At 45.4% G+C, this 9,378-nt stretch overlaps 1 protein-coding gene across 2 annotated transcripts in view; it reads right to left on the reverse strand.

The window, feature by feature from the left end:
- Positions 1-9,378, reverse strand: part of LVRN (laeverin) — a 37,957-nt gene that overhangs the window by 27,545 nt on the left and 1,034 nt on the right. For both annotated transcript variants that reach the window (XM_083702263.1, XM_083702264.1), the window contains 3 exons: positions 3,207-3,349; positions 2,670-2,845; positions 641-767 (listed from right to left, as the gene is read on the reverse strand). In XM_083702263.1, the coding sequence (XP_083558389.1) occupies positions 641-767; positions 2,670-2,845; positions 3,207-3,349 (446 nt within the window). The remainder of the gene's footprint in view (positions 1-640; positions 768-2,669; positions 2,846-3,206; positions 3,350-9,378) is intronic.

Genomic DNA, 9,378 nt, shown 5'->3' on the forward strand with positions numbered 1-9,378 from the left:
CTTTCAACTGAATTGCATAATCTGTTGATGGCTACTTCAGGGATATTCTAAGGTGTAGGCTGTTTCGGACAGCTCACACCACAATAAACCAGTTAGTTTCAGGGTCACAGAAATGTTATGCCTTTTGTTTAGAACAGCTGTTCCTCAAACACTGTATGGATTTCTAATTCAAAGTAAGAAGAAAAAAAGCATTTCCGGGAACGTACCGTATTTTTCACACTATAGGACGCACTTTTTCCCCTCCAAAAATGAAGGGGAAATCTGTGTGCGTCCTATGGGGCGAGTGTAGGCTTTCGCTGGAGCTTGGAGAGCGAGAAGGGTCGGTGCGCACTGACCCCTCTTGCTCTCCAGGCTTCAGTAAGCTATCAGCAAGCCTGGGGAGCCTGGGAGCTCCCGCAGGGCTCCCTAGGCTGCGGATAGCAGCCTGCTGCCCGGAGCGCAGGGCGCACTGAAGCCGCAGCTGGGGGGGGAATAATTTTTTTTTCTTTATTCCCCCCCAAAAACTAGGTGCGTCCTATGGGCCGGTGCGTCCTATAGGGCAAAAAATACGGTATCGCATGATTCCAAGCAAAAACAATTTTGTCCATTTTAAACATTGTAAGAGGTTGTTTCTTTTTTAAAAAGAAGCAAGCAAGAATACCTGTTTTTGAAAGAGGGTAACTGATGTTAAGTAAGTCTTCCATAAATGAAAAGATTGGTCCAGTGATATTTAAAGCATAATCAGCAGATCCATTTTTAATTGCATCCTTTCGAGCCCAAATGCGTATCTATGAATATGCACAGAAATGGTTATTTTGGACAACTGATGAAAATCTGTTTCATACATTAGGCCTTCTTCAGTGGCCATGAATTTGCACAGTGACTTTCAGAAAAAAAGAAAACAGGTATTTAGCAGAATTCCTTAAAACTTCATTGCATTTTAGACCTCTGATCAGGGTGCCTTATCTTTTGTAGACCACCACATTTTCTTCCACAACATCATGCACCCTGAAAGTCTTGTTCTTTAAAAGCTTAATTGCTCCCACATCCGCATGCAGTTGTGCCATGTATGCTTCCAAACAAAAGAATGAGTTTGCAGGATGAAAGGAAAAGGGAAACAGTTGCTAGATGGTGGGTGCCACTGCTAGGTTTGTGCATGCTCCATGTCAGTTAAACATTTGACAATCGACACACCAATGAATTCATTTCTGTGTTATCCAGGACTACATAAGCAGTCACTTGAAAAGCATTGTGTGTCTGCTCCACACCATGTTTGTCGTGACTACAACTTGTAAGAACCATTTATTACCTGTCGTGACTACAACTTGTAAGAACTTGTCGTGACTACAACTTGTAAGAACCATTTATTTAAATAAGTGAGAAGGTACGAGTGTGCTAAGCAGCCACAGAATGCTGCCTGACTCTTGATAGGCAGGTGGAAAATTCTGTAGAAGGGGTAATGGAATAGAGCCTTCTGAATTGGTGCATTCTGTTAATATTTTGGATTATCAGACATTTGGGTAAATGGGAGTACTAGCTGCTTAATGGTTAGAGATATGAGGCTTCATGAGTGAAACTTTATATAATCAGTAGGCTGCTACAGACAACTCAGCTAGACAACACAAGCACTGATAAAGACCTTGGAAAATGAAAAGCCCAGAAACACATCTTACTCTTTCCCCCATAGTGTAGATCAGTGTTTCCCAAACTTGGGTCTCCAGTGGTTTTTGGACTTACAATTCCCATCATCCCTGACTACTGGTCCTGCTAGCTAGGGATGATGGGAGTTGTAGTCCAAAAACAGCTGGAGACGCGAGTTTTGGAAACACTGGTGTAGTTCCTAAACCCTTCTGCCCATTTTGCAAGTGACAAGACAAATCCACATGGGCAGTTTGGATAAAACAGACAGTGGGACTGAGTCCCACGAGAGGCTGTCGGCTGCTTTAGCTGAGATTCCTGCATTGCAGAGATTTGGACTAGATGACCCTCAAGATCTCTTCCAACACTATGATTCTATAATGATATAATGGCCCAGACTGACAGCCTTTTAAATGGGATTATATCAATTTAATAAATCTTTAAAGGAGCACTCTCAGCACCAGTCAGCCGACTGGTGCTGAAAACATATCTCTAAGGAGTTCCCTGTAATCACTGATTTAATAGTTAGAGCAACCTCATTTGAACTTTGACAGCTATCAGTCACCTGCCCTCTTAATGTTAGGTGATTGACAGGTGGGTGATCCCACTCACCTGTCAAAGATGGCCTGCATGGGGTGAGAGAGATGAGCATCCAGCACGCCAGCTAGATCTGGGTCATCTGGTAAACCATGTCTGGGATAGCATTGCCTACACGTTGTGAGTGATGTTCTAGTAAGGGAACCCTATTCCAAAGGTGGGTTGGCGTGTGGAAAGCAGTCTTCTAACAAACTAATGTTTCTCCACTAAAGAATCTAGTTGTACTGTGCTTAAACAAAACCTGATCTGGAGTAACCCTGTTCTGAATAAGATTGACAGTGGGAGACGGGAGTAGATGTTGCATATTAGTTTTCAGGATGCAATTTATTTTTTAAAAAACCATTTAATCTTATACCATAATTTAAACATCAGTGCATATTGTGCAACACATAATTCACTCATAAATGCAAGTATATGCTGCTAAAGTCTATAATAAATTCAGCAGACTTATTCACCTCATTGCCCCTCTCCACTGTGGTGACATAATCAAAATCACAGACCGCAAAAGCAGTGACATATGTGGACATTTTTGGTGTTGTTTCAAATGTTGTGACAGTCCAGTTCATCAGTGCAGTCCCATTACTCAAAGTACTCAATGTGCTCTCATTCACATCTTTATACTCAGATACATCTATAAAAGAACAATTATTATAGGCATTAATACTGAATATTATGGCAAATTTGCTCTGTTCAGAATGGAAGTCTAAAGGTGCCTTCTATATAGTGACCACTAGATCTAATAGTCAAGCTGTACTCTTGTTTCCTGTGTAAAAAATGCCATGGCCAAGCGGGGAGTCGGCCCCAGTTTTGTTTCATCAGATTCCTAGGTTCCAGCACCAAAATCTTAGGCACCTAGATGATCAGGGCACCTGGGATTTTTCCAATCCTGGCTGCAGCAACTATAATAGCAACAATATTAATAATCCTAGTACCACTGCCATTACTAACGGGTCCCACCACACAATTAGAAAGTCCCACATTCCCTTACTTACCCTTAATCGGCATGTTGGAAAGCACTTTATAGCTTGGGTGGTGAACAATACTGATGTTAAAGGTAGCTTTCATTGCAGGTTCATCAAAGCATGGGTAAACCCTCCTGGCATCTGCCGGTTCTAGGTGCGATGCGACCAACCACCTAAATTGAGAATACGAATAAGTTTAAAGTCAATAGCTCGAAGTCTGGGGGATGCTCCTGAATCCATCTCGGTCATTAGAGGCCCACGAGACCTCGGTGGCTGGGAATCCCTTTTACCAGCTTTGTGGTTTCTGCACCGGGATGAACAGTCTTTCATGAGAGGGTAACCTGTGGGATTACTTCAATGCAATCTGCCCTTGAGGCTGGCCCAGGCTGAGGTTGGTATACAAAGCCCTGTACAACCTGGAACACTGAGGTCCAGAGCCGAGGGCCCTTTGGCAGTTCCCTCGCTGCGAGAAGCCAAGTTACAGGGAACCAGCCTTCTCGGTAGTGGCACCCGCCCTGTGGAATGCCCTCCCACCAGATGTCAAAGAGAAAAATAACTACCAAACTTTTAGAAGACACCTGAAGGCAGTCCTGTTTAGGGAAGCTTTTAATGTTTAATAGGTTATTGTATTTTAGTGTTCTGTTGGAAGCCGCCCAGAGTGGCTGGGGAAACCCAGCCAGATGGGCAGGGTATAAATAATAAATTATTATATTATTATTACTGGGACACACGCACTGGGTTCCACCCAACTTTGACATTACGTGGTGGTGGGGTGGCCTGACAGGGCCCGGTGTGGCTGCAGGTAGGCCTGACAGGGCCTGTCGCACCCACAGGAGGGCCCGATGGGGCCCGTCACACCCACAGGAAGGCCTGATGGGGCTTGCTGTGGCTGGGGGTAGGCATAGTGGGGCCTGTTGCAGCCCATTACAGCAGCAAAATATTGAGGGGGCCCAGCCCGCTGCTTCAAACTTTTTACCCCCCCCTCCCCATGGAGCCCCTGGCTTGGGACCTGGATGCATAAAGGATTGCCTCAGCTCATATATCCTCAATCCTCCTGTGGATACCATATTATAAGGAGGAATTGGGCCTTTCGTGTGGGCCCCTACTCTTTGGAATCCCCCCCCACACACACACACATTAAATACTAGACAGGCACCATCTCTGCTGTCTATCTGGCTATCTAATTTCTTATTTAAACAAGACTTTTAAAAATGGAGATTTGTTTTTTGTTTTTTTAAATCCCAGTCTGGATTTGTATTGGTATTGTTTTTAGAAGTTTCCGTTGTTTTATCAGTTATGTATAAACTGCCCTGGGTAGTTATTTATAAATGTAACAAATAAAATAAGATAGCCCCAATCCGGTCATGTGTGTGGAAAAACTTCCACATGCAACCCCAACCTTAGTGGTATGCAAGAGCAGTTATACAACCTGATCCCTGGAGCTGTGTGCAGTTTTTAAAATAAGTTACAAGCACACCCAACAGCTTAAGAAGTGAAAGCTATTGGGTTAGCCATTGTCAGGAAGGAGTATTCGGCTTTACTAGAAGGAATATATACATTGGGACAGACTCAGAAGTCCTTTTGTTTCTCTGTTTTCCTGTGTGTTGGGAGAAATTAACCGGTTCTACTGAATGCCCCCTTCACCCCAAACTGAGAAAAATGCTCTTCTCAAGTTAAATAGCTCACGTTGACTCACAATATATATTAGTATTTCCCCATAAGCACATTTATACCCCACTTGGACTTTAAGAGTAAGTGACAAAGTAGAAATGATTATTTATGCTGCAGGACAATGCAGGATGCCAAGCCAAGGGGGTGGAAGATTTAGAAGATCCATAATTAAGAAGATCCATTTTGGGGCGCCCAATTTTGGCCTTGCTTATATTTCCATAGATCACGAAAGTCCACCCCTCGCTTACAAGAAGTGTGAATTAAATCTGCTTTCCTGACAAGACTAGACCATTCTTCCCAAAAATCATTGTACAGAGTTTGCTTTAAAAAGTCTAAGCCTGGGCTATGAAGGACAGAACAGCTGTGAGGAAGAGGAGAACAGGCAGCCTTAGAGCATCATTGAGGGGAATCACATCCTTCAGGCAACAGTACAACACAACACTGAAAAGGAACTCTTAATTCAGGGAACTGAAGTGTCAGCATATTGTATGGAAATGCAATCAGGATTCTGAAGTTACCATATGGGAAGTTGTTTAAAGTCACGTGTTTTTTCAAGTTTCAAACTCTCATCCTAGATCACTACACTTGCTTGCACAATTGTGTCAGATATGCACATGTCCATGAAGGGTAGTATAGTGGTACCTCGGATTACAAACGCCTCGGGTTACAAACACTTCAGGTAACAGATTCCGCTAACCCAGAAGTAGTACCTCGGATTAAGAACTTTACCTCAGGATGAGAACAGAAATCGCGCAGCGGCGGCACAGCAGGCCCCATTAGCTAAAGTGGTTAAGAACTTTGCTTCAGGATGAGAATAGAAATCGTGCTCTGGCGGCGCAGCAGCAGCAGCAGGAGGCCCTATTAGCTAAAGTGGTACCTCAGGTTAAGAACGGTTTCAGGTTAAGAACGGACCTCCGGAACGAATTAAGTTTGTAACCAGAGGTACCACTGTATACAAATTTAATTTAATAATAATAATAATTCCCCCCGTCTCCAATACTGCAGTTGTGCAGTGGGGCTGCTGTCCATTGGGGCTGGTGGAAGGCAGGGTGGTCCAAAAGTAGGAGGAATCCAGTGATAGGCAGTTAGAGCCAAGGATAGGCAGACCCAACTCATGTTGGTCCCCTCCTCTTCCCTGCAACAAGTCCAATAAGAGCAATTCGGAGACTGAGGAGAAGCAAGAGGAAGAAAGCAATAAGCAGTACAACCCCCTCTCTGGCGGCAAGCAAGAAGGCAGGATGGTGGGGCCTGGGGCTGAGGCCAGACTGAGGTTGCTGGAGCAGCGCCCCATTTGCTCAAATAGAATCACAGAACTTTAGAGTTGGGAGGCACCCCAAGGGTCATCTAGTCCAACCCCCTGCAATGCAGGAATCTTAGCTCAAGCATCCATGACAAGATGACTGTCCAACCTCTGCTTAAAAATATGCAGGGTCTACTGCAAAAGGTGTCGACACGTCACGCACATTGGATCAAGAATCATCGCTGTGTCTGGATGCAAGACCACTTGGAGATCCCACCCTCCTTGGAAGACAGAAGGAATAGCGTTGGGACAAATAACCAAATATCAACAGGCACCACCACTGTTCCAAATTGAGTCAGAAGGCCCCTGCTAAGCCCGTGGGCCCATAGGCGCCGACTCCATGGGGCCTGAGGGGGCCCGAGCCCCCTCAAAAATTCGTTTGGGGGGCTATGCCCCCCCCAATAATTTAAGAAAATTATTACCGTAAATTTCGCTCTATAACACGCAGATTTTTTCTCCTAAAAAGTAAGGGGAAATGTCTGTGCGTGTTATTGAGCGAATGTGTGGTCCCTGGAGCTGACTCGCCGGAGCGCAGGGGCAAAAATAGGCAAAAATCAGGCAAAAATAAGATCTGGCGGTCGGGCGGAGGGAAGGTGGAAGCTGCTGCTTTCCTGCATTCTGCCTCAGGGTCTTACTGCCCACCCGCTTCTGTTGCTGCGTTTGCTCAAACTCAACAAAGAGCAGGGAATCCCCTGCCCTCCTGGCAAGCAGAGGGTTAAGGAAAGGATCGAGTCCTTCCTTCTAATTCTTTCCTAGTCACACTGCGTGCAGGCTCCAGCCCACCACCTCCTCCTCTCCGTGCTCTAGGGACTCGCAGGTGGGAGAGAGAGGGCTGGCTTGGGGGGGGGGACTTTTGCCTTCCTTTCCTCCCCCCCACCCCGTTAAACTCCTCCCCTGCATTCTTAGCCAGCTGCTTCTCCGCACACCCCTCTTGTGCTTCTTGTCCCTTCTGTGTTTTTCCTTCCCTCCCCATTTAAAACGTGGTGACAAAGCACGGATCCACATGGATCCTCAGGATTTTTGCATTGGGTCACTCCAAATTCACCATCAGATCACATTACATGTTCATGGCTACAGTCTGTACCAAAAAAATCACGCACCCACTGTTGCCTGGGGCTGCAATGGTGCAAAAACGTGGTTACAAAGCATGGATCCACAGGATCTTTGCACTGGGTCACCCCAAATTCACCATCAGATAACATAGCATGTCCATGGCTACAGCCTGCACCAAAAAAATCACGCACCCACTGTGGCCTGGGGCCACAATGGTGCAAAAACGTGGTTACAAAGCACGGATCCACATGGATCCTCAGGACTTTTGCATTGGGTCACCCCAAATTCACCATCAGATCACATAGCATGTCCATGGCTACATCTTGCACCAAAAAAATCACGCACCCACTGTTGCCTAGGGTCACAGTGGTGCAAAAACGTGGTTACAAAGCATGGATCCACATGGATCCTCAGGATTTTTGCATTGGGCTACTCCAAACTCACTGTCAGATATTAAAAATCTTTATAAAATAGAGATATTATTTTTATTTAATGAACCCTCAGCCTTATTCAAAGTAAGCTTAAATTAGCTATTTCACTTATTAATCAAAGTGCTATTACTGTGCGACAGCAATATTTTATGTTTTATTCTTTTAATGATAGTTTAGGATTTATTTAAATATCATTTCAGTCTTTTCAGAGCTATATATTCACTGCTCTGTAATAGTCTATAAGCATAATTGTTACTGTAAATTAAATTAGCTTTTTACGAAAATACCGTGTGTGTTTATGTTTTGTTTCTTTTTTCAAAGCCAAACAGTGTTTCAGGCTTGTCGAGTTTCCCGGAGTGTGGAGTTATAGAGAGTCGAGTTTTCGGGGTTCTAATGTTGATCATATGACTCTAAAATACTTTTAAAAAACTTTAAAACTCACTAATTTTCATCTAAAATTTAGAAAACTTCCCTGGGCAGGACCCCTTTATGGGCCCCCCCAATATTTTTTATAAGTCGGCGCCCCTGCGTGGGCCTCGGGCTCAGGGAAAGTGTTTAACACTTCCTCCCATGCAACTCTCCCCCGTTAGTTCCATCAGAGGGATAAGGCATACCCTCCAACATTTCTCTGATGAAAATAGGTATGTCCTATTCCATAATAACAATCATAATACAGTGGTGCCTCGCAAGACAAAAAGAATCCGTTCCGCGAGTCTCTTCGTCTAGCGGTTTTTTCGTCTTGCGAAGCAAGCTCATTGACGGCTTAGCGGATTAGCGCTATTAGCGGCTTAGCGGCTTTTAGCGGCTTATCGGTTTAGTGAATCAGCTGATAAGCGCCTTAGCGGCTTAGAAAAGGGGGGGAGGGGAAAAACCCCGCAGGAACTCGCAAGACATTTTCGTCTTGCGAAGCAAGCCCATAGGGAAATTTGTTTTGCGAAGCGCCTCCAAAACGGAAAACCCTTTCGTCTAGCGGGTTTTTCGTCTTGTGAGGCGTTCGTCTTGCGGGGCATCACTGTAATATTAATACCCCACCTATCTGACTGGGTTGTCCCAGCCACTCTGGGTGGCTTACAACATCTATAAAAACATAATAAAAGTTAAACATTTTAAAACTTCCGCATACAGGGCTGCCTTCAGGTGTTTTCCAAAGGCTGTATAGTTCCCTATCTCCTTGGTTGGGGGGGGGTGTCACATAACTGCATACCTTCCAATGAAAACAGGGACGTCCTAACCTTACCCTCCAACATTGCCCCGATGGAAATAGGGACATCCTAAGGAAAAGTGAGGGACGCGGGTGGTGCTGTGGGTTAAACCACAGAGCCTAGGGCTTGCCGATCAGGAGGTTGGCAGTTCGAATCCCTGCAACGGGGTGAGCTCCTGTTGCTCGGTCCCTGCTCCTGCCAACCTAGCAGTTCGAAAGTACGTCAAAGTGCAAGTAGATAAATAGGTACCGCTCCAGTGGGAAGGTAAACGGCGTTTCCGTGTGCTGCTCTGGTTCACCAGAAGCGGCTTAGTCATACTGGCCACATGACTCGGAAGCTGTACGCCAGCTCCCTCGGCCAATAAAGCGAGATGAGCGCCACAACCCCAGAGTCGGCCACGACCGGACCTAATGGTCAGGGGTCCTTTTACCTGTACCTTTAAGGAAAAGCGGGACGTTCCAGGATCAAACAAAAATCCTGGACAGCTTCTGCACATTCGGCACTTGGAGGGTTCTGGGAAAGCAAGCCCGGGAGCGCATACCTAC

The sequence above is a fragment of the Podarcis gaigeae genome (assembly GCF_964106915.1).
Source record: "Podarcis gaigeae genome assembly, chromosome: 11".
NCBI classification, from domain to species: domain Eukaryota; kingdom Metazoa; phylum Chordata; class Lepidosauria; order Squamata; family Lacertidae; genus Podarcis; species Podarcis gaigeae.